The 26,464-nt window shown below is 43.1% G+C and overlaps 1 protein-coding gene across 1 annotated transcript in view; it reads right to left on the bottom strand.

Annotated features, from left to right (window-relative positions):
* LOC133425345 (FERM, ARHGEF and pleckstrin domain-containing protein 1-like) overlaps positions 1 to 26,464 on the bottom strand; it is a 67,090-nt gene that overhangs the window by 30,218 nt on the left and 10,408 nt on the right. The window contains exon 3 of the mRNA XM_061716146.1: positions 9,966 to 10,070. Within this exon, the coding sequence (XP_061572130.1) occupies positions 9,966 to 10,070 (105 nt within the window). The remainder of the gene's footprint in view (positions 1 to 9,965; positions 10,071 to 26,464) is intronic.

The following is a 26,464-nucleotide window of genomic DNA, read 5'->3' as shown; positions in this document are numbered from 1 at the left end:
AATATTTTCTGTTTTTAGTGGTTCGAATTTCAGTTAGATTTGATTTTAAAGCTTGAATTATTTTTAAAGCTTGAATTATTTTTAAAGAAACATGGAGCTAAACTGCTGAAAAGCAGTAATTTCCTCTTCACATGTGGATGTTTAACCTCCCTGCAGTGCTCTGGATGAAGCTTGGACTACACGCTGGGTTTCAGTCATCATACTGAGTGATACTGTGAGATCCTCTGAAGGAATTTGCAAACAGCTTTATTGAGCTTGGAGCATTAATGGGCACATGGGGACTGAATAGGATTCAAATTCTGACTCCATTAGCACAAAAATGAGCCTCGCATACACCATCACTCTTGCAAATGTGGGCCCTTATGAAGCATAATGGGAGTGCTGTAATGTCTACATTATACGCACATCAAATCTGAATGCTTGAAATATTGCTTGTAATAGCTGTTGACATGTAGTAGAATAGATTTTGAAACCGCTTCTCTACTTGGTGTGCAGCTGCACGTCTCCATGTACGTGCTTGCTACACAGCGCTGTTATTTTCTACTTTTGAAGTTATCTGATTGAAGCCTGGGCAGCTATGATTATTTACTTTGTGAGAATTCTCTCTCATGAAATGGGTCTGGTACCGCTCCCATTTACAGCCACCAGTGTAGGACCTACCAAACCATTCACAACTGGGTGGGGCCGGGCTTTATTCAATGACTCATACAGGATCTTCCAAGTGCCACGATTCAAAACAACTAATATGGTTGCAGGGGTTGTTAAAGACACCTTAGATCTGTAACTTTCTACTGCAAAACCAACAACAGTCATGCACCTGCATTCCTACTGGACTCTGCACCATTCTGGATGTCATTTCACTGATTAGTTGTTTACTTTTCCAGTAGCAGTTCTTGATTACAGTGGAATCAAGACGAACTAGATTCCTTCTTCGTATCAAAGAGTTAAATTTACCAGAAGCGCTGCAACTCAAACACATCAAAGCACTCATGTGTCTGTGAGCTTCCCCCTCTTTTTATTACTAGATCTTTGGACACTAATGGAGATTAGACATGAACAGAGAGCTGCAGGCACGCCCCTGCGGCAAACAGCAAGTCTGCAGATCTTTAAACTGAGGTGCTTTTTCATCCTATCTATGGAACCTGAGCTTCAAAACCACATGAATGCAGATTTTCCTGTGTTTCACACAGCACTTTCGCTTATTGGGAGTCTCCAGTGAGCACCCATGTGACTGCAGCCAAAGTTAACTAAAAGAGGGAAATCCTGCTCTGAAAGGTCCGTGTACTTCGCGGGTCCGTGTATCTTTTGGTCATTGGATTTTTCCGTCATGAGTGGGAATCAAAAAACAAAAAACGATTGGTTTATTTGATTTTCCTTTTAAAACAAAAAACAAATATTGAATACACTGCATTTTTTCTTTTTCTGTGTTAATATGATTTAACAAAGATTCAAAATACGCTTTTATTTTCGTTTTCTATTTCATATAAGAAAAATGAAATTACTAGTCAACAGGAAGGAAAAAACGAACCAAAAACAACCGTTTATTCATATTCGTGCACCGGAAGCTGGCATTTACAACCGAATGAACTTAGTTCTGGATATTTAACAGGTATTCCTGTGACAATTCTCTCCAGGGGAAGTTTGATTTTAATATTTTATTGGTCGGGTTTACGTGACTCGGAAATGGCTCTGTATGCTGCAGTTCGGGTAACCATGGCAACCATAGCGGCGCTGAAACAACAGATTAAGGATTATTTTTTAAAGATTGATTAAGGACTTGTTCCACAGCGGTTTGACGCACAATGACATTTCCTGCACGTTGCAGCAGATGTGTCTCCTGCAATGCTCAGAAATGAGCGTCAGAAGATTCTGTGCTCGGCATCATCTGAGGAGAAAAAGGCTACGCAGAGCTGGAGAGCGCTTTGATTCAATCTATTTATGAGGTTTTTATTCAGATGTCCACAGTATATTGTAAATATACACACTGCATGCGACGCGAGCGAGAGTCAGCGTCAAAAACAGTTCCATTGCTTTATTTTTATTGCACTGTCTACACTGGTTGCGAGCGACGCAGCGTCGTTTTGAGCTGGACTTTTGTCGCACGCCCTGCTTCTATTTTCTTCCCGTCGGTCGCTTTGAAAGCCGGTTGAAAGTTGGAAAAAAAAGTTGAAAGCGCTGTAGGAAACAGTCATTCCAATACAAGAACCTCAATAAAGTGTCAGCTGCTGGAGGGAGATCGCCAGGCTGGAAGGTTCTGATAAGATAATAAGATATAATAAGAATCTTATCTTAGGGCTTAATTTGTGCCGGATCCTGCCGGATTTCTCGTGTCCTCTGCTTTTTCCCCACATCCCAGTAATGATCTGACATGTTTGCTGCTTTAACACCACACGCCGGTCACTCACGCTGTTCGCTGTTTCATTGCGTCACCGTTCGGTTTTTTCCCCACTTATTCCACCGAATAATAAGCTTGTTTTCTGTTTAGAAAGTACAAACGTAGGAAGATTACAAGTAATCACCATTTTTTTACTTGTCCCTTTACTCTTTCAGGAGTAATTTTAGGAGTTTCTTTCAGGAGCGCATAATTCAGGAGTGAATAAAGGCTGATTTATGGTTCCGCGTAAAATCGACGGCGTAGGGTACGCGGCGACGCGCACCGTTCGGTGACTGGGCCGCGTAACCTACGCCGTAAGGTCTGCGTTGGTGTAACGCGGTACCATAAATCAGCCTTTTAAAAGGCGAGTCTCAGCTGTCAATCAAAAGAACGTGGTAGAACGTGGGGCCGATGACGCGTTCAGTGTTTCAGGACAGAGCGGGTCCGATGCCACGCAGTGTGACGCGACGGTCGGACGCTCGCATGCAGTTAGGACAGGCTTTTAGGGAGCCGTAGCCTAATTTTTGTTGACCGCTTTGATCACTGATCACCCCGATCACGTTTGCAGTGTACACGTTTAAAACCCATTAAGCATGTCGGAAGGCCGTTGTGGCTGAGTTTTGTCATTAAACGCCATAAAACTTCTCTCGGACTCAGCGTGCTTCTCTGTCAGCAGCGCGTCATGCAAATATACAGGACCTAACAATAAACTCTCAAGCGGCTCTTTAAGGAAAGCCGCAATACCGGCTATCTGTGTTCACTGGGGGTGCATGCTGGAGAAGGTCGGGTTGGAAGAACCCTGAGAGAGCTCCATCAGCCATGAATTCTGGCGTCAGGTAAAGTTTGTGCTGCAGTGCAATTTATACATATAATGGTAATCACGTGGATACTTCACGCGTGGGACTAAATTAATTCTTCCAACCCGACCTTCTCCAGCATGCACCCCCAGTGACACAGATAGCCGGTCATTCGGCCATGATGAATCAAAGCGCTCTCCAGCTCTGCGTCTTTTTCTCCTCAGATCATGCCGAGCACAGAATCTTCTGACGCTCATTTCTGAGCATTGCAGGAGACTCATCTGCTGCAACGTGCAGGAAATGTCATTGTGCGTCAAACCGCTGTGGAACAAGTCCTTAATCAATCTTTAAAAAATAATCCTAATTATAATATATATATATATATATATATATATATATATATATATATATATATATATATATAATATATATATAATATATAATATATATATATAATATAAATAATCTGTTGTTTCAGCGCCGCCATGGTAACCATGGTTACCCGAACTGCCGCGTACAGAGCCATTTCCGAGTCACGTAAACCCGACCAATTAAATATTAAAATCAAACTTCCCCTGGAGAGAATTGTCACAGGAATGCCTGTCAAATATCCAGAACTAAGTTCACTCGGTTGTAAATGCCAGCTTCCGGTGCACGAATACGAATAAACGGTTGTTTTTGGTTCGTTTTTTCCTTCCTGTTGACTAGTAATTTCATTTTTCTTATATGAAATAGAAAACGAAAATAAAAGCGTATTTTGAATCTTTGTTAAATCATATTAACACAGAAAAAGAAAAAATGCAGTGTAATTCAATATTTGTTTTTTGTTTTAAAAGGAAAATCAAATAAACCAATCGTTTTTTGTTTTTGATTCCCACTCATGACGGAAAAATCCAATGACCAAAAGATACACGGACCTTCGCGGCCACCCGTTTTTTGTTTTGAAATGACAAAATAAAAATAGAGAAATAATCCCAAAAAATACGTTCCCCATCTTTTGTTTTGATAATAAAAAACGGAAAACGGATCGTTATCCATTATCCATTATCTATTATCCGTTATCCGATTAAATTGATGTGTTTGAAAATCGAAATTGGGAATTAAAACAGCGAGTGGAAAACTCTTCCAAGGATACTGAAAACAAGGATTGGACAAATGGGGGGATTGCACATGCGCAGTAATAAATGAAGAAAGTTGTTTCTGGTTCTTTTGTTGATCAGATTGAAAATTAACAGTTTTAGATTTTTTTAATGTTGATACAGAAAATAAATCAAATATGAAACCTGGGAGTGAAACATGAGTTTAATCTGTAATCTGTCTTCACTCCATCATGAAACTGCAGTGATGTTGTGACAGTCCGTTCAGCTGCAGCGTCCAATCAATAACATGTACTGAACTCTAACATACTGCCCCGGTCCGTGTATCTTTTGGTCATTGGATTTTTCCATCATGAGTGGGAATCAAAAAACAAAAAACGATTGGTTTATTTGATTTTCCTTTTAAAACAAAAAACAAATATTGAATTACACTGCATTTTTTCTTTTTCTGTGTTAATATGATTTAACAAAGATTCAAAATACGCTTTTATTTTCGTTTTCTATTTCATATAAGAAAAATGAAATTACTAGTCAACAGGAACGAAAAAACGAACCAAAAACAACCGTTTATTCATATTCAGTGCAGTGTTTGGCGGTGTGCTTGTGAGAACTGGGGTCCCTGGAGGTCCTGGAGAGCCAATGTCCCCGTAGCGCGAGGTGTCCCCGGCGAGCTGCAGTGTTTGGCGGGCTGTCTGTGAGTGTCCTGGGGTCCCTGGAGGTCCTGGAGAGCACAAGTCCCCGTACCGGGAGCTGTCCCCGGTCCTGGCCGGGATCAGTGCAGTGTTTGGCCGGTGTGCTTGTGAGAACTGGGGTCCTGGAGGTCCAGGAGGCAAAGGGAAAGCCCAAGTAGCCTACCCCCCGTACCGGGACGTGGCCCCGGTCTTGGCCGGGTGCAGTGCAGCGTTTGGCGGGCTGGGTGTGAGTGTCTGGGGTCTCTGGGTGCCTGGGTCCTGGTCCCGGGACTCGTGGGTCCCTGGGTCCTGGTCCCGGGACTCGTGGGTCCCTGGGTCGGGTCCCGGGACTCGTGGGTCCCTGGGTCCTGGCCACTTTCGCCCGATTTTCAGACACTTTGGCCGGCTTTCGGCTTCCTTCGGGCCCGCCTCTGCGGCGCTGCTCCCCCCGACCACCGGGGGGTTTGCAGCGCCTCCCTCTCGGTAGCGAGACCGAGTCGACCCGTCCGCCCCAGGTGTCCCCCCACGGAGCCCCGCCGGCGCCGGGCAGGCCGACCACCGACGTCGGCTGCCGCTCTGGCGGTGGTGTTAAGTCCTCCGGGAAAAACAATGTTTCTCAAACCCTACCACGCCGCAGACGGCTGAACCGGGCCCTGGATTTCCGGTCACCCCCAGCCCGAGCGGACCCACCCGCCCGCCCAGAAAACGGTGCGTCGAGGCGGGGCGAGGTTCCGGCCGCTCCCGAGGTCTCCCCGCACGGGGCTGCCGAGACCCGAGTCCCGTTGCTGGTGGATCGGAGGTCGGCCTGCCCGGCGGCGGCGGGGCTCCGTGGGGGGACACCTGGGGCGGACGGGTCGACTCGGTCTCGCTACCGAGAGGGAGGCGCTGCAAACCCCCCGGCGGTCGGGGGGAGCAGCGCCGCAGAGGCGGGCCCGAAGGAAGCCGAAAGCCGGCCAAAGTGTCTGAAAATCGGGCGAAAGTGGCCAGGACCCAGGAACCCACGAGTCCCGGGACCCGACCCAGGGACCCACGAGTCCCGGGACCCGACCCAGGGACCCACGAGTCCCGGGACCAGGACCCAGGGACCCACGAGTCCCGGGACCAGGACCCAGGGACCCACGAGTCCCGGGACCAGGACCCAGGGACCCACGAGTCCCGGGACCCGACCCAGGGACCCACGAGTCCCGGGACCCGACCCAGGGACCCACGAGTCCCGGGACCAGGACCAGGCACCCAGAGACCCCAGACACTCACACCCAGCCCGCCAAACGCTGCACTGCACCCGGCCAAGACCGGGACCACGTCCCGGTACGGGGGGTAGGCTACTTGGGCTTTCCCTTTGCCTCCTGGACCTCCAGGACCCCAGTTCTCACAAGCACACCGGCCAAACACTGCACTGATCCCGGCCAGGACCGGGGACAGCTCCTGGTACGGGGACTTGTGCTCTCCAGGACCTCCAGGGACCCCAGGACACTCACAGACAGCCCGCCAAACACTGCAGCTCGCCGGGGACACCTCGCGCTACGGGGACATTGGCTCTCCAGGACCTCCAGGAACCCCAGTTCTCACAAGCACACCGCCAAACACTGCACTGAATATGAATAAACGGTTGTTTTTGGTTCGTTTTTTCGTTCCTGTTGACTAGTAATTTCATTTTTCTTATATGAAATAGAAAACGAAAATAAAAGCGTATTTTGAATCTTTGTTAAATCATATTAACACAGAAAAAGAAAAAATGCAGTGTAATTCAATATTTGTTTTTTGTTTTAAAAGGAAAATCAAATAAACCAATCGTTTTTTGTTTTTTGATTCCCACTCATGATGGAAAAATCCAATGACCAAAAGATACACGGACCTGCCCCCCCCCCAGTTGGAAACGAATAGGAAATAGGAGAAAAAAGAGTTTTCCAGGTCCGTGTATCTTTTGGTCATTGATTTTTCCATCATGAGTGGGAATCAAAAAACAAAAAACGATTGGTTTATTTGATTTTCCTTTTTAAAACAAAAAACAAATATTGAATACACTGCATTTTTTCTTTTTCTGTGTTAATATGATTTAACAAAGATTCAAAATACGCTTTTATTTTCGTTTTCTATTTCATATAAGAAAAATGAAATCCCTAGTCAACAGGAAGGAAAAAACGAACCAAAAACAACCGTTTATTCATATTCGTGCACCGGAAGCTGGCATTTACAACCGAGTGAACTTAGTTCTGGATATTTGACAGGCATTCCTGTGACAATTCTCTCCAGGGGAAGTTTGATTTTATTATTTTATTGGTCGGGTTTACGTGACTCGGAAATGGCTCTGTATGCTGCAGTTCGGGTAACCATGGCAACCATAGCGGCGCTGAAACAACAGATTAAGGATTATTTTTTAAAGATTGATTAAGGACTTGTTCCACAGCGGTTTGACGCACAAACACATTTCCTGCACGTTGCAGCAGATGTGTCTCCTGCAATGCTCAGAAATGAGCGTCAGAAGATTCTGTGCTCGGCATCATCTGAGGAGAAAAAGGCTACGCAGAGCTGGAGAGCGCTTTGATTCATCATGGCCGAATGACCGGCTATCTGGCTTCACTGGGGGTGCATGCTGGAGAAGGTCGGGTTGGAAGAATTAATTTAGTCCCACGCGTGAGGTATCCACGTGATTATCATTATATGTATAAATTGCACTGCAGCACAAACTTTACCTGACGCCGGAATTCATGGTATGGCTGATGGAGCTCTCTCAGGTTCTTCCAACCCGACCTTCTCCAGCAAGCACCCCCAGTGAAGACAGATAGCCGGTATTGCGGCTTTCCTGTACTTTTAAGAGCCGCTTGAGAGTTTATTGTTAGGTCCTGTATATTTGCATGACGCGCTGCTGACAGAGAAGTAGGCTACGCTGCTTCTATTTTCTTCCCGTCGGTCGCTTTGAAAGCCGGTTGAAAGTTGAAAAAAAAGTTGAAAGCGCTGTAGGAAACAGTCATTCCAATACAAGAACCTCAATAAAGTGTCAGCTGCTGGAGGGAGATCGCCAGGCTGGAAGGTTCTGATAAGATAATAAGAATCTTATCTTAGGGCTTAATTTGTGCCGGATCCTGCCGGATTTCTCGTGTCCTCTGCTTTTCCCCCACATCCCAGTAATGATCTGACATGCTGACATGTTTGCTGCTTTAACACCACACGCCGGTCGCTCACGCTGTTCGCTGTTTCATTGCGTCACCGTTCGGTTTTTTCCCCACTTATTCCACCGAATAATAAGCTTGTTTTCTGTTTAGAAAGTACAAACGTAGGAAGATTACAAGTAATCACCATTTTTTACTTGTCCCTTTACTCTTTCAGGAGTAATTTTAGGAGTTTCTTTCAGGAGCGCATAATTCAGGAGTGAATAAAGGCTGATTTATGGTTCCGCGTAAAATCGACGGCGTAGGGTACGCGGCGACGCGCACCGTTCGGTGACGGGGCCGCGTAACCTACGCCGTAAGGTCTGCGTTGGTGTAACGCGGAACCATAAATCAGCCTTTTAAAAGGCGAGTCTCAGCTGTCAATCAAAAGAACGTGGTAGAACGTGGGGCCGATGACGCGTTCAGTGTTTCAGGACAGAGCGGGTCCGATGCCACGCAGTGTGACGACAGTCGGACGCTCGCATGCAGTTAGGACAGGCTTTTAGGGAGCCGTAGCCTAATTTTTGTTGACCGCTTTGATCACTGATCACCCCGATCACGTTTGCAGTGTACACGTTTAAAACCCATTAAGCATGTCGGAAGGCCGTTGTGGCTGAGTTTTGTCATTAAACGCCATAAAACTTCTGTCGGACTCAGCGTAGCCTACTTCTCTGTCAGCAGCGCGTCATGCAAATATACAGGACCTAACAATAAACTCTCAAGCGGCTCTTAAAAGTACAGGAAAGCCGCAATACCGGCTATCTGTCTTCACTGGGGGTGCTTGCTGGAGAAGGTCGGGTTGGAAGAACCTGAGAGAGCTCCATCAGCCATACCATGAATTCCGGCGTCAGGTAAAGTTTGTGCTGCAGTGCAATTTATACATATAATGATAATCACGTGGATACCTCACGCGTGGGACTAAATTAATTCTTCCAACCCGACCTTCTCCAGCATGCACCCCCAGTGAAGCCAGATAGCCGGTCATTCGGCCATGATGAATCAAAGCGCTCTCCAGCTCTGCGTAGCCTTTTTCTCCTCAGATGATGCCGAGCACAGAATCTTCTGACGCTCATTTCTGAGCATTGCAGGAGACACATCTGCTGCAACGTGCAGGAAATGTCATTGTGCGTCAAACCACTGTGGAACAAGTCCTTAATCAATCTTTAAAAAATAATCCTTAATCTGTTGTTTCAGCGCCGCCATGGTAACCATGGTTACCCGAACTGCCGCGTACAGAGCCATTTCCGAGTCACGTAAACCCGACCAATAAAATATTAAAATCAAACTTCCCCTGGAGAGAATTGTCACAGGAATGCCTGTTAAATATCCAGAACTAAGTTCACTCGGTTGTAAATGCCAGCTTCCGGTGCACGAATATGAATAAACGGTTGTTTTTGGTTCGTTTTTTCCTTCCTGTTGACTAGGGATTTCATTTTTCTTATATGAAATAGAAAACGAAAATAAAAGCGTATTTTGAATCTTTGTTAAATCATATTAACACAGAAAAAGAAAAAATGCAGTGTATTCAATATTTGTTTTTTGTTTTAAAAGGAAAATCAAATAAACCAATCGTTTTTTGTTTTTTGATTCCCACTCATGACGGAAAAATCCAATGACCAAAAGATACACGGACCCTGTTTTAATTCCCAATTTCGATTTTCAAACACATCAATGAAATTGGATAACGGATAATGGATAACGATCCGTTTTCCGTTTTTTATTATCAAAACAAAAGATGGGAAAGAGATTATATCTCTATTTTTATTTTGTCATTTCAAAACAAAAAACGGATGGCCGCGAAGTACACAGACCCTGAAAGTAATTTGATCTTAAGACCAACAAAACCAATAAATTATCGGCGGGTGCAACAGACTCACCATCATCCTCCGATGGTCCTGGTACTCCAGTCCAAAATAGTCCCCCTCCGTCAGGTTGACATGTGCACAAACCAGGTCAAACAGCACTTTACCTGGAGAGCGTTGCTGCAAGTGAAGAGGAGAGGTGAAGGAAACTAATTAAAGTAAAGATAAGAACAGAGCTGGAGGAAGGAGAATACAAAGAGTCCTCATCAGGAGTGTTGATCATGAGAACTGAAGTTCCTCTACTTGATATCATGAGTTAAGATTTCACCAAATATGCACCTTCCCGTCTGTAATTGTAAGTGAATTCTGACTGGTTTGATTTTCACGAGTGGCTGATCTTTGACACTGACGTGAGATCCAGGCAGCAGGTTTGTGTCTAATGAGGAGCTGGAGGCTGAGGCTCAGCTGGCAGGATTCAGAAGCAACAAATCTGCCCAAAGAAAAGTGCGTTTGTGTTGCTGTTCTCTGTTGAGAAGTGGAGGGAGCATTCTTTTGTCGGCGTGTTTTTTGATAATTTACCAGTTTTAACAAGCAGGAATATAAGATTCTATGATTTTACTAACGAGAGGTAATCAGTTCTTCTGGACTCAACGTGGGCATCGAACCAAAGCTAAAATGAGTCCAGTTAAAAGTTAAACGGCTCAGATTTGAACAGTTAAGAGCAAACGATAAAACCTTCAGTGCATCTGATGAGGCTCCAGCCAAGTCGTGATGGAGCTGCTGCAAAAGCAGACATGCTTGAAACGGAATATTTTGAACAGAGCTATAAAAACAAACAAAACATGTTTAACTTGAAGACAAGATACAGGCTCTAAATACTCCCAAGATCATCAGGAAACAGAATGGGCAGAGGAGTGAGAGTGTTTCCCTGGAAGGTCACCATCGGGTCATTGCACCACTGGAAGTGACTCACATACTGTACACTCCTGAACTACACCCAGTTCATGCGCAATAACCAACTATTTTGATCTTTAGTCCCTTTTAAGATCAAACGCCGTTTCTTTGAATGGCTTCACAGTTATTTTTGTATACATTGATTAGTAAAGATTAAGTGAAATTACATTTAAAAAACACACACCCTTGGGGTGTTGTAAGCACAAATGGTTTTCACAATTATGATATAATTGGCTCCTTTCATTTGTATAAAGGTTGTGGTAGCCGTGGTGTAGTGGGTAGAGTCAGTCCCCGCCCCGTCACGTATATGGGACACACCCCAGATTTGCCCCCACTGCCCCAGACACTCATAGCGTGGGTCCCAATCACAGAAACGAGGACGTAATCGGACGTAAAACCTGCGCCAAATCCATTTACGGAGCTAAACGATCCCATGTGGTGATCCCTGGAGAATTAAACCCTGAAAGAAGTTAGTTATTTACATAATTTAATAAAAAAAAGGTTATCTACTTTAGTTGGTGCACAAAAGTCAGAGTCAAAGTCAAAATCAACTCGTGACTCCATTTAACTAATTAATCTAAACTGGTGAAAAAAAAAAGCATCATTAGAATCTGACTGATGCACACAAAAAAAAATGTAATTAAAAATAAAACCCACCCATTTTAACCCATTCGTGGTAAATCACATGCAGGTGTAGAAGAAAAAAAAAAGAGTGGAGTTGAAGAACATGGAGGACGGGAATCAGGGCAGCAAAAGCCAAAGCGTGAGCCAAGTCTGTAACCATCTGGCTACCGCATGTTTGTGTATATGTGTGTTTAATCCACAGGGACACACCCACAACACACACACACATGCACACACACACATGCGTTTTCAGCAAATGGACACAAGGTGCTGTGTGACATGGAAGAAACAAACTGCATGCTTGTTTTCACAAGGACACTAATAAGAGAGCAACTGACAGATGCTGCTGTCAGGCACAAAGCTAATGGATGCCTGCAGTTTGGAGAGGATCTGGGTCTGGGTCATGGTAATCCTGGTTTAAAGGAGGTTATAACGGGAGAGGAGAGGAGTAAGTGGAAGAACAGGTTGGCTTAAAAAAAACGACAACAAAAAAACTAGAAAGTAAGCAAAGAAGACTTTTCGTCTCTGCTTCGCCCTCGAACCGTCTCACCGAGTCTCACTGACCCTATTGATTGCTCTTCTTTCCTTGGCCTGGCTGGATTATTTGTGTTCAGCTACTTGCATGAAGCTTCAGCTCCGCGCCCCTCGGCTGCACCGTCTATGTGCTTCATTAACAAAACCTCGGCTGGAATCTCCTATGTAAAGATGTCCAACTGCAACAACACGAGTTCCAATTTCCTGCGTTGCAGAACAATGATGGACTGTGAAGAGACCCGGGAACGTTATCATGAGACCCAACACAGCCACACAGCTCAGGAGGAGACGAAAAGAAGGGGCAGATATCAGTCTATTGTGTGTGCAGACTGGTGAAACAAAGAAAACAAACAAATCAAGACAAAATAAGCAGTTTGTGTCTCCGACTTACAAGCTGCATGAATCCTGCAGTAAAGACACACTTTCCATTGGAAAAAAAGGCAATAACAGTTCCTTTAAAGTGAATTTAGAAAAAAAAATACCATGAGATTGGATTCCAGGTATGTTTAGGGTGAAAGCAATTTCCTCTAATAACAGTGAACCCTACTCCAATAACTCAGGAAAGCCTGTGTGCACGCACTGGGGAGACACCCCATATCACATTCACGTAACACAAGATACAGGAATGCAGATGGGAATATCTTTGTGGAAACAGTAGTGGAACCTTTAAAAGGATATATGCTAAGGCCTGCGCCTTCTTTTAGCTGTGAGTAAAACTTGGGCACCGTCAGATGTAGGGGTGGGCAAAAATATCGATATGGCAATATATCGCGATACTTTTCCAGCTGATTCAATATCGATATTCAAAATTTGAATATCGATTTTTTTTAAATTTTTTATTTATTTATTTATTTTTATTTTTTTATCCCCGATTTTTTTCCCATTTTATCACCCAGTGCTCCTACCTAAGTGACAGTCCTGGGCATTGCCACTCTCTACCAACCCTGGGAGGGCCCTGCACTGAGCTCAGGTTTTATTTCACGTTTTATTTCATTTTATTATTTATTTTTTATATAACACAATTGCCTGTCCGTAAAAAATTAAAAATAATGGACAGAGGTTTATTTATTTATGGATTTATATCTATACTGACTGATCACTGTGCCTGTCCTTGGTTTTAGTACCATCTTTCTTGTGTTTATTATCATTTGCCACATAATTAAAGCAACCTCATACTAAATTTAATGTTAATTTCATATGATGTAAATAATATGAAAAACATATACAAATATGTTGTAACTTTAGCTTGTATAGTTATAATAAAACATTGTTTTGACTCAGTTTGTCCCATGAATTGTCACTATAATCTGATGAACGTGCAACTCGGATTTTAAGATCCATCACTATCATCTGATGTACATATATAAAACTTGGATTTTAAGATGTGTAATGCATTTTTAAATTTTTCGGTGAACTATGTAGAATATAATAATCGGGATATCGCAATGTGTATCGTATCGTGGCTCAAGTATCGTGATGCGTATCGTATCGTGAGGTCCTTCCCAATACCCACCCCTCAGATGCTCAATCCTTCTGCATCTGGCAGCAGCTCTGAAGAAAACCTGGTTCTGAAACCTGACATTGTCGGTGGTTGGTTTTCTGCAGGACAGCAGGATCCCAAGGAAAGCCTGATCCTGACGGGAAGGCTTAGACTGGCCTGCTTTTACAGGAATGCTGAAAGTCATGGTGTGCGTCAGGAGTTGCACTGTAAGTCTGGTATTGTCATTTTAAGGCTCTAGGGAACATTTTGCAATGTCAGATTCCAACAAAGGCTCACCAAGCAGTTTCTTAGAGCTGCAAGTCACATGTGGGAAACAAAAGAGAGACGTGCCCAGCTAAACTTATGGATCTCCCTTGCCTTTTTCCCCCATCTGTGGTAAAAACTCAAGGATGTACGGCTATAGGGCACCGACTATCTCTTGCACAGTGGAGCTGAACTCGAAGTACAGCCTTGTTTTGGGAAGTCTGAACCCCTCTGGATACACACAACCTTCCTACGTGATGAACAAGGGCAAATCTTGGATTTTAGTGGAAGTCAGACCATTAAAAGAAGATTTAGGTGGTCATGTTCATAATTTACTTTTGACAGCTCTACAAGATTATGCCAACCAGCCACTTGGCAGATTTAGCAAATGTGTCACTGGAGATATTCTGCAGATACATGAAGGTGGAAAAGCTTTCAGGAGTTTGAAAAGATGCCACTGCAGATTATGTTTTCCATGTATTGATTTAACTTAAGTTTATTACATCGGATGCCCTTCATGACACAACCCTTCCCAATTATCTGCGTTTGGGAATGGCGGCAGTTTTAGACGAGGAACTCCTCATCCTGCTCAGAACTCACATGGCATGCGTTGCATAAGTTAAAGGCTTGGCGTCACACTCGCTGCTGAATGCACAAGAATAGGATGAATGTCATTTCCTTTGCACATTTCAAGCATTTCTTAGTTTGACATTTATAAGTTTCAGACTATGTGCTGTTTGCTTGCGCTGAACTTTCGCAGCTCCAGAGGAACAGGCCGGTCCCTGCAGAGTCCAGACTGAGCTCCTTTCATTTCAAATCACAATCGCTTCTTTCAGCAACTTCCATCAATGAGGCTTTCTTAGTCAGCCAAAAGTACAAAGTTATACACAAACACGCACACACACGCCATCACATTTTGGTCAGACTGTATCTTGGAACATGATTTTGGTTTTGTCTATTTTAGGAGATGATTTTTTTTTGGAGACAGAAATATTGGATACATCCTGTGTTTAATATTCGTATGGTTAAGCGCTTTTTCGGTACTCGCATTTGCATTCACAAGCAGACACAGAACCTAAAAAAGGCTTTCCACAAAAATGTTCCCTGTTCAATTGACAAAAGGTTGTTTTGGGCTTTATATCAGCAGGAGATCTTCTCTTCCACGATAATGAGAAGATCCAGGACTGAGCCAAACGCCCATCAGTGAACTGCTCGGGAATCTGTCAACCCACATTCAGCCAACCCTTAAGAAGTCCTGAAAACGGCTCCAGACGTTTTCCGGGAACAAAAACAATCATTTCTGCTTCCCTTGAACTCTCTCAAAATTCAACGTTCCTCTTTCCGATATGGAAATCGAGAAAAAGTACTGAGAAACTGATTTTTCATCAAACGAGACTCGTAAAGAAACTGTAGCCGGCACACTGGCCAGCACACAGCTGTTTCCTCTTTCTGTTTACTTTTTCCTGACTCAGACCCCTTTTTATCTTTTCTTTTTCTGAAGAAACCTAGACACAAATTACAGAGGGGCTGCAGCATCGCTATGCTTAAAAATATCCATTATGGTCGACTGGCAGGTTGAATGTGGTGGATCTCTGACAATAAACGTTTCCAAGCTCAGTTATAACTCCATAACACAATTTCCCTCGCAGGTTGGGGAGATGTGCACTCATTTTTGTGTTTCTTGGATTTCCTTTGGAATTACTTGGTGCATTCATCTGCTGTCCAGGAAGCTGTCAGTATGCTAGTCTCTTCTGGCCAAAGAAGCCCAAACCCCCACACCGTTACCCAGCAAAATCACCAGCCAGCTAAAACACACAGCAAACACACTTCCTCTCCTGCACCCTCACTCTACATAAACCAACACTACCCTCATCCTACGGGGTCAGTGTCCGGCTGAACTGGAATGTGGTTTATCAAAGTAATGGCTCTCTCTTCCCTACCATCCGACCTCCTTCAGCCCCTCGAGTCCAGCAGCTGAAAAAACCTCAACATATTTCCCTCCACTTTCCCTTCACACTTCATGTTCCTCCATTATTAGCATTTCTCTGTGGCCAAAGCTTCTTTCGTATTAGAGGATAGCGGTTAACAAAAAGGCCTCAAATATAGTCAGAAACCAAGCAGGTCAATAGTTGGTTAGAGTCAAACCAATGCCGGTCAATATTCCCCTTTTCTCCCCATCTTTCAATATCTTTCTTCAGTTTCTGTCAGAGCCAAGTAAAATAGTCTCACCATCTGTCGTGGTGTGCAAAGGGTTTACAGAGGATCTCAGAGGGTCACTGGTGCAAACGCCCCATGAAAAACCAACAAAATAAACTGAATTCAAACCAGAAGGTAGGACGTATTATATTAGGACGTTCAATAAAGTGGCCGGTGTGAAAAAATTAATCAAAATATCTGATCACATCGCGAGAACGGGGTTCTCTGGAGTATTCTTGTGCAGTTTTGCACATATGGATGAAAGGAAAGTCCTGGTTGCTCCATAGGGAACGTTTGAAAAGGTTCTTGTCTTCTGTCCTGTCCTGCTCTGCTGCACGCCGACTGATGTCAGTGGAGATGAAAACCAGATGGGTGAGACTGACGATAAGAACTCTCCACGGAAAGCAATACGGGAAAAGGGAGAACATAGATGTTCATTTTCTTCCTTCAGTGCCCTGCAATGAATTCCAGCAGGGATCTTTAAGAAATGTGATGGAAAGATTTGACTTTCTACAAGAGAAATGTCTTTAGCCAAAGAAAAAGGGAGAGAGAGAAAGTAAATTGGGCTGTAAATCTCCAAAACTGGCTCCTTTTATGGTCAGCCTTGTCATGAAGTTGTCATACAAGCGCTAGTCTAAACCCCAACACAACTTTGAGATGATCAGCAACAACAGTCTGGAGGTTTCTTCCACAGCTGCTGCTCATGCTTGATAGCTTGTATATACAGCGGTGTGTACAATCAGGTTTGGGAGTGTTTTACTCAAGCAACTGTCATAGAGCTAGTGTCGCCTGCCTTTAGCATTCATGGTGCGGCTTTATTTCTTGCTGTCCAAAGCATTTGTAGTGCTTGTCAAATGAGAGGACGGATCACAAAGATCCCCCGCGGTTGTTCCTCATCCCCGCTGAGCGCAGTTCACCCAGCAACTCCTCGGCTCATGTCAGGGGAAAGAAAATGTCTGAGTTCTCGCCACTGCTTTGCTGGTGTTGCCCAACGATGGAAACTGAAACTCTCCAAGACGTGCATGTAATCGGCTTTTGATGGCTACTTCTTCCATTTGTCTATCCATCCATTATCTGTACCTATTCCCATTTAGGGTCATGTGGACATGCTGGAGCCAATCCTAGACCTCTACAGGTGAAAAGGCAAGGACGGTCGCCACTCCATGGCTACTTCTTGAACTATCAATTACTTTGAGACGTCCACCATCAGTGGATCGTTTTTTTTTTTTTAAAGGATTCGACAGAATACCCCGTTTTATATTTTACCACACAAACAAAAAAACAACAAAAAAACAAGTAAAATAAATAAGGACACAAAACTTAACATAACAAACACCCCAAAACACACACACTGCAAAATACGTAATTATAAACAGGTCCCAAAGTAAGTACCAATTACCAATCAAACTCTGACTGAAGACAATAATAATAGGGGGAAAAAAGTAATAAAATAAAATACAGGACACACCAAACAACAACAAAATAAAAAAATAAATAAATAAAATGAAATAAGATAAATAAATTAAAATTAAAATAAACAGACATAAGAGGAACCCTAAAAAAAATAGACATTCTTAACAATATCATACTTCCCAATAATTAAATTAATCTTACAAGGATGCCAAATAATTAACAAAGAATAGGTTCCCAAATATAAGAAAACTTATCCGAGCAACCCCTAATACCGTATTTAATTTTCTCTAAATATAAAAAGGACATCAGGTCTTTCAACCAAGAATTGGGATCCATCAGTGGATCTTTTGAGTGTTTACATACAGCAGTCAAGCAAAATTAAAAGCCACTGACAGAGGCGGTAAATGACATTAATGGTGCCCTAATGGATATCTTGACATTCGTGTGGCTGCTTGCTTGACATGGGTATGTGCTCAATGACAACAAGATATCACACCTCACCACATCAAAAAAGAAAAACCTTCCATAACCAGTTTGTGTTCCGATCAAGCATGTGTGGTATGTGCTGATGATGCCAAAAGGATTTACCTCATCCCTGAAGGATGTAATAAATCTTCTGCCAGATGCCATATGACAAGCCCAGCAGTCCCATGTCCTGTTTCAACAGTGTGTAATGAGTCTTCATGATAATATGCAGGTGATTTTAATATTGTGACTGATGTGTCATTTCAAAGTAACTGCTTTGATAGTTGTTGACTATCTGGTACAGTGATGGACCTGGGAGGATCCACTGACTTAGCAAAAATAATACTATGCATCCATTTGGAACAGCAGTGCAACACTTTGACTGTTTGCCACCTTCTGGGAAATAAAAGGAGGCGGCAGCAAAGAAAGAGAGAAAACAAGGAAGAAAGAGCTGATATGTCTGTTTGCTGGTTTATATGTTGCAACGAATGCTGGTGTTGTTCTGTAAAACTACCCAAACACCTACTAATGAAAACCCGGCCAAAGATCCCACTGAGATTGAAATATTGCCTGTTGATGTCAGACTCTTGCTTTCTGGGAAAATCATTAAAACAATTAAGAAAACAGATGGAAATGTTTGTCATTAACTTTGAAATTGGGAGAAACATTTTTGGTTGCTGCTGCAAGCGGGCAAGTCTTACGCTGTTATACGCAAGATGTCTTTAGTTGGAAGTCACAGTTAAAACATAAAACTCAACCTTTTCTACTCATTAACGTGTCAAATCAACATTTTGTAATTTAAAAAAAAAAGCAAATGACACAATTAACAGAACAGTAAAGATACACCTTTTAAATACAGTCTGGTATAAAGGCTGAAATATGTAGCTGGTCTGAAGTGAATAAAACAAACCAGTAGGACAGCTGGGAGAGGCCTGGAGCCTCCAAGACCGTCCACCAATCACACCCTCCTGCTCAGATTAAGTTAAACAGCTTAACCCACTGAACAGATCAAAGCTGGACCGCCGTCAAAGATGGCACCTCCACACCAACAGAAGGGTAATAGCTCGGGCTCCAAGAAAACACTAATGCTGAACTGGGCTCTTACTAAACAGCCCGCTGGTAAATACCCACAGGCACCGGGGAATCATACTAGCAAAGATACATAACTATTTCCAAGGTTCATCTTAAGTGTGTGGCGAATAAAAATGCCTTTTAAAATCATTTTTCTGATTAGTAGATGAGGTTTGGCCAACAGAAACTCAGCGCCATCATTGCAACTAAAGTTTCTGCAGAGCAAAATAGAAACACACTGATCAAAGCCAACAGAGGGAATCAAAAGGTTGCAGATGGAGATGCAGAATGAGATTCTTTTGAAAAGTTTTTATTTTATTTTGGGAGTCGGGCATGTCATGTGATGAACAGATGAATAAAAAGTGCAAAAGTGGAGGAAAAAAAAGGCACAGAGAGCTGGAAGCAAAGTACGTTTTCTACCCAAATGACTACATTCCTGTGCTGATTTCTCAGAGAATCAACTGGTGGGACACAGCAGGGAAGACACAACTAAATTCCTGCGATGCTTCTGGAAAACATCCAGACAGAGGTGGTGAGGAGAGAGTGAGGAAAGATTAAGAAACACTTTACCCACACACACACACACACACACGGGAGTGAGTTTCAGAGCCTGGACGCAGGCCGGCCCCCGACAAAGTTTGATAACAAGCCACACTTGGCACTCACCAAGAGGACCAAATCTCATTCTGAACACCGACGATACCACAGACCTGCCAAGACTCCCACTTTAAGAAACTGATAAATTCCTGAATCTCATTTCAGCTAAATATATATCCAGTTCTCAACAATACCCTCAACACTTACTTTAATTGCTCTCAGCTGGACCAAGAAGCCACGTAAGTCCACAAACTGCTTTTTAATGTAATTTTCAGCCAAAAAAAGGTTGTAGGTTGTAGTTGTGTGCAAGAGAGAAGGCCAAAGCTAATAACGAAATAACAGGATCAGTGTTTTGAAACCAACCAATCATGCATGTTTTCTAAATATAACAAATAGTCCAAATTAGTTTTGGCAGGCAGCTGATAAACTTTACCAGCAGCTGACGGGAATGAGCCGCTGTGCTTTATAAGAGCTATTGTGCTTCTTCTTTTGAGAGCTGTCAAACACAGGATATTAATATCGAATCTCTGAGGCTGAAGTGATCAGATAAACAGGTACGAAGCACGAACGGAAGAGCGATCCTGCCCACGAGCCCACCTACACATCCCCTGCAGCTCGTGCTGTGGTGTTTCCGTGCAGCGCAGAGACGTGGGTGTACAGTGAACACCCTAAAAGAGGCCCACTTCTTCCAATGCTGAACCTCATTCACTCCAGCAACAAAAAAATAAATTAATAAATCAGAAAAAGGCATCTGCAGCCAAGCAGAGCGGCCGGTGTTTGCTCATTTACGGGCTTCTGTGGAGGACGGATCTGTGTCTCTTTTTCCACCACGTGTACTTTACGCCCCTCACTGGGGCCCTTTTCTCTTCTTTTCTCCCTCTTATTCTGCTCCCATTTAATACGTAATCTCTATATAGTTGTCTAAGGGACTGTCTTCCACTCGTAGGCAGCGGCGTCTCCGTCTCGTACCTTGCTTCCTAGCTCGAGGGCAGCACCGTCTGTGGCCCTTTCTTTGAACTCAGGAGGTTTAAACGTTTCCACGTGGCTCCGTGTGCACAAATCCACCTTACAGCAGCGCAATAACAAGGAATCATCATACATGTTTACAGATGAGTGAGAAGACGGATGCAGATAATTTACCACTTTAATAGACCTCACTCATCATCTTGTGTCAGGTTTATTTTCTGCCTTTGCACTTCAAACTGCTAAAAGACTGGAGGGAGCTAACGAAAAAAAAAACCAGGAGCAACAGAAGTAGTGGAGAGAAGAGTCGGTCCACAGTCAGTAGTCCCACTCTGAGGTCTCGGACCGCAGGAATGAAACGGCTGCTGAATGCCAACCATTACATAATACAACACAGCTCCTCAGTGTTGAGACTATTTACATAACCTGGGTCACTTACAGAAATAAACAAAACACCAGGTTTACAACACAAGGGTTATCAATCAATCCATATAGCAGCGGCTAGTCAAATATACTTGGCAACCTACTCACGTTTCTAGATTTATTACAATCCAAAACTGTGAACTCTACTTCTGCGGAGCTGTGTGACGTGGTTTTGTTCAAGTCTAAACTATTCTCTCTCAGACAGACCCAAATTACAACGCCCCCTCCCCTCTCCATGCACACACTGGATCAATATGTGACCACACAGGGGGGGAAAGATCCTCGGGTTATACGCTTTTCTGTTCAAAATATGCACATACTGAAATAAGGCCAGCTTCTGCGTATGGACAAGAATTTAGAGACAACTAGGACATCTATATCCACCCCAATCGAGTTATTAAGAATCAATACTCATTGTCCTTACAAAAGAAGGACTTAAATAGACCTATGCTCCACTTTATGAGACTTAACAGGCTTTATATTGAGAAGATGTATCAAATGTACAGATAAAAGAAGCGACGTCACCAATAACTGTGGGATACATGATCTGAAACATCAGCTAGTGAATCTTCTGAAAGTCTAAGTCATGTGACCATCACCAGAAGTAGCTTGGGTTTTAACTAAAAAAAATAAAAACATGTAGATGTAGCAGGAAGCCCTGCTGACTTTTTTCTCCAGGATTTAAGCCATTATGCAGCCAAAGTCTGCATTTAATAAAACTGCAACTGCTTACAAGTGCAGGAGCAAAGACGTCACGAGCTATTATGAAAACAATCTGCAGGAAAGCTCGTTACCAACTGGATTGCAGCCTGTTTTCACTCATGAGCCATGCCCTGCACGGATAACCCTGCGATGCATGTTTACGGTGGAGTAACGTGAACAAAGATCTTCTCTGACACGGGGCTCAAACTTCAGTGTGGATTAACCATTTTTAATAAAAAAGGCGTTTTGGAACAAATACGGCCTCGTGTGGACACAGAATCAGCTCCAGCATGTCAAGGCAAACACAAGGACATTTAAAGTTGATGAAGGATTTATAGCAGCATGTATTGAAACATCTAAAACTAATGTGCTGACTTTCAAAAGAGCAACATTTGTGTTTTTGTTGCTGACACAGGTGAGAGATATAACTGTAGCTGATACACACCGGTACCGTGAGGACACCCGGCACCGTCTCCAGTTGGTTCAAAAAGCTGCAGAAAAACTTATTAGCGAGACAAAAATGTACAGACGCATGCACTCACCTCCCTGCACAGACTCCCTGTTTCATTTCATATCAGGTCTAATTCATCTTACATCACCGCCTACGGCCTATTCAAAAACACACGCAAGCACATTTGTTGACCTCGTTTGTGCCTTCCTGAATCCTGACGTCCACACACTGCAAACAATCCGCCTAACTATCCCCGGGTTGCAATTTGGCACTGGATGCTCCAAAGCACAGAAAATATTTTTTCCAATACATGTCCTCTTAAACGTTTGTGTTTAATTTGACTGATGCACTCCTGATTTTATTGATGGCAGAGTTTCATGTTCATCTTGCTTGTGTGAGCCACTCATTAAGGGAAGGATATTACATCTATAAATCTGATTAAATATTTATTTCAGAAGCCTGTAATTAACTCATCTGCAGAGCTGCACGGTAGGGGGGCGTGCACCCGCACCCATGGCATGGCTCAACATGGCCCTTGTGAGTCCCTATAATGGAAGTTTATTGCGTTTCAGTACAAGACTGAGTGGATATTCAGGGTTTTTAACACACTCACATGGACAATCTCTGCACAGGATGATGGATGACTGCTGCTGAAGTGAATGTTAGCTCTGTAAGAGGTCCAAGTGTAAAGAAAAGATGAGAAATTTCAGCCTCACCCTGAAATAACTACCCTTTATCGACTTTAAACATCACCTTGGCTCTTCCCACGCTCTCCAGCTGCCAGGACTGGTGCCAACTTTAGAGTAAATAAAGAAAGATGAGACATCATCACAGCTCTCATCACTTTGCAGGAGCTCCTTTCTCTTCTCTTCATTGTAAATGTCAAAGATTTTTTTTAAAAAGGAACCGCTTAAAAAAAATACGGCACACAAAGATTTCCACGATCAGCTGCCGAATTAAATAGCCTCAGTCGAGTCCAGGCTACTACTGTGATTATAACAAAAACGGCTCAAAATGACGGCAGCAGGATCAGCATCAGTCGTGTTCACACAGGCGGTTCTACGTAAATGTGAGTCTGGTTTGTGCAGAGAGCTGAGGGACGTCCAGTTACGAGGCTGATGTCTGTTGCAGACTAAAACAGGAAATGGTCTCAAACCAACAGGCCTCTGTTAAAAGAAAAGAGGTGGGCTTGTCCCTTAAAGCCCTCTGCTGAGCCACATCCACTTAGAAAGTCCTGCAAACATCCACAAATTAATAAAAACAAAAGATGTGAAACATTCAGGACCAATAAAAACAGCAACTCTACACCGCGCCTCGTTGTATACTAATTTGCAAATGGAAGCTGCTCGGCGGGGAGGCCCACATGGATTGCTTTTGAAGGGGAAATGAAATACGGTCACCCCACAAATGGGTTTAATCAGAATACACGGTAGATGTTTCTGCAGAGATTTCAAGCCTCCTGGGATTAGATTTTGGAATTAATGCATTTGCAACCAACAAAAATATAGAATTTCGAAACGGGAAAATCAATTTATTACTGCATCAGTTTATTTTTCTGAAGCTGTATTGCTTCCTCAGTCCATTTTCTTTCGTATCCACCCTTCACATTAACTCCCCAGACAGCAGACGGCACAATGGCCAATCTATCTGAAATGTCAACAGCTCCGCATCGCAGCAAACGACCGTATGTGTTTGTGTTCAGGGACACGCATCTTATTTATCACAGGCCTTGAGGACTGCTAGACCATCAACTATGTCATCCACACAGCAGATCCATCATCCTAATACTCATAACCCTCCGCTCATGGAGTCCTATATCCTCCCAAAGCTCTTTTATGCAAAAACACAAACACTTTTTGTCAGGAGTGATACACCACACAAAGAAATAATCCAATGATGCATCAAAAACCTTCATTGTGATTTTATAGCACGCACAAGAAGAAAAAAAACAATACAGTTTCTCCTCACTCCTGCTGTCAAGAGAGTGATTTTAAAGCTTCTATCATCCACTGAGATGTTGATATATTGGATGGCCTTACGGGGATTAAGGTCAAGTAAGCATGCTGGACAGGACAGCACTAACAATAAGACACCAGCAATCAATAGCTGAGAGAACTATAAAGTCATTTCTGATAATAAGAAATTGACAAAATAGATAGAAAAATAAAAGAGTGAGCACCTCATCTAAGCTCATGTGGTTCCAAATGTGCAGGTTTTACAGCCCTTGAAGACTTTTAAAGACATCATGTAAGCAAATGAGATTTCTTAGTGAGGGGAGGTCCACGGGGGACGAGCTTAGAGGAGATCAACTGATCTCCAGAGAATCAGCAGGACTTTATCGCTGTCAGCATAAGCGGCGTCTCTGTGAAGTGAATTACTGCTACATCAAGAGGGGAAGATGTGGGAAAATCACTACTAGTGTTTAAAACCAACAGAATAAAGAAGGCACCTCTACTCTTTTTTTTTCCTCTGCGACTGTTCTTGCTCAGAATTGCACATTCAAAAACCCTCTAAGCCTCCAGATATGCATTTACTCCCATCAAAGGTTACGGTATTAACAATGACGCTAATAAAAAACAAAGAAAGGAGAAGTACCTACTGCGGTTCCCTAGACAGAACTTTTTGATGCTCGGATTTACTGAATCTAATTTTCTTTTCAAAGAATACAGATCGACTCCAAAATTTTGCACCAGACCACAGGAGAATCTTCTATAAATATTTATAGAGGTATTTGCAAAATAAAACTAAAAAAAAGGGAATTATACTCTACTGCCCTTTATTTCCCAGATTATAGGTTGTTTGCACTTTTCTCTTATTGTTTGCAGTGAGTATGGAAAAATATTTTTGCTGTGAAGCTTAAATTTTTATTCTCGTGCCACTCTTCCATCACATAAACTGATTGCATACCTTACTTGATCATATCTTTGCGTTTTATGCTGGTGAAATTGAGAAATTGTGCAGTCGCCTGCAGAGCGATCGGTGCATCGTCTGGCAGGGATTTATTTCAGCACACGGATTGATATTTACACCTCAAGTTAACCTGACAGAATGAGAATCCAGAATATTGATGTACGAGAACAAGCCGTGCAATAAATTTCCTCTCTGGCGTGCAAGGAATCAACAAAGAATATGTGGACAAGAGTGGATGCCAGAGTTTCCCTTCTGAAAGCCGTCTGCTGCATGCACCCTCGCCTGAGATGTAATGCAGCTCCAGCCCGACTTTCAGAGAAGGATCCTGGAAACAGACACACTGAATGGTTTCATTCACATTGAATTACTCTGAACTAGAGGTGATTCAAAGCAAATGGGGAACAAGGATTCTCCATTATTCACCGTGCATGCAAACACAAGCACAAGCTTGCCCAGATATTCTTACTAGAACCCTAACAACACTGATTCATGGGCAGCCTATCCCTAACCCCCGCATTCATGCCCGAGTCCTCGTCCTAACTCACGAGGACAAGGATTTAGAGCCCATGAGGACTACAGTCATTGTTTCTCCTGAAAATGGTCTTAGTGAGACAATAAAAATGCGTACAAACACATAAAGAGCACATCTATCTTCCCCTCAATTATTTAACAGATGGAAGTTAGCATGCCGCCTCCAGTCCACATTAATAATGAATCTGTCAAGAGTATTTGTGCGTGTGTGTGTGTGTGTGTGGGCTTGTTGTACTACATTTAAGCGATCCAAATACTGGGAGTACACAATACTCAGAAGGATGGATCCCAGAAGTTCACAAGGGCCGTGGTTGTCAGGTTCAGGTTTCAGCTAAGACGGCCCCGGCCGGGAAATGCAATACGTCAATGACAGTAATACAAGAACGTGTGTGTGTGTGTACCAAAGTCACATCACATGTCATTAATGTAAAGCACAATGTGAAATTCTCAATTTCTAGCCACAAAATAAACAAAAAGCAAACAAAACAGCTGCAGAAAAACACTTGTTTTACTTGATTTGACATGCTGGAGCTGATTGATGCATTAGTCCCGTCATTCCAGGAGAAGCTCTGATGGTGCTCAGCAGAAAGTCTGTGTGGTCTGATGTGATCTAAGGGATTCGACGTTACGCCTTGCAGGAATCTGACTGACAGAGTCCATTCATGTTGCCGAGTGATGTTCGTGTTTCCAGTTGAAAGCCTGAGGATACCGCTGATGTTGTGAACACCAGAAACAGCACGAGGGCACGGAACTTTGAGCATTAAAGCATCAGAGATGAATGTGGACCATCTGGATCTGAGAAACCATCTTTTATTAAAGGCATGTTTAGTGGTAAATTTAGATATTCTTTTTTTTTTTTCAATAAAAAAGGAAAGTTGATGGTGTTTCTGAACCCTAAAACTCAACCCTGTTATTTTGACTGAGGCTGAAAATTTGTCATTTGGTGACCTGATTTTCAGGAGACAGTGACATCACAGACCCAGATCAGAGTAAACT

This window comes from Cololabis saira, chromosome 24, assembly GCF_033807715.1.
Source record: "Cololabis saira isolate AMF1-May2022 chromosome 24, fColSai1.1, whole genome shotgun sequence".
NCBI lineage: Eukaryota > Metazoa > Chordata > Actinopteri > Beloniformes > Belonidae > Cololabis > Cololabis saira.
Note: the sequence above shows the minus strand (reverse complement) of the source record. Positions and strands in the feature narration are given on the sequence as shown.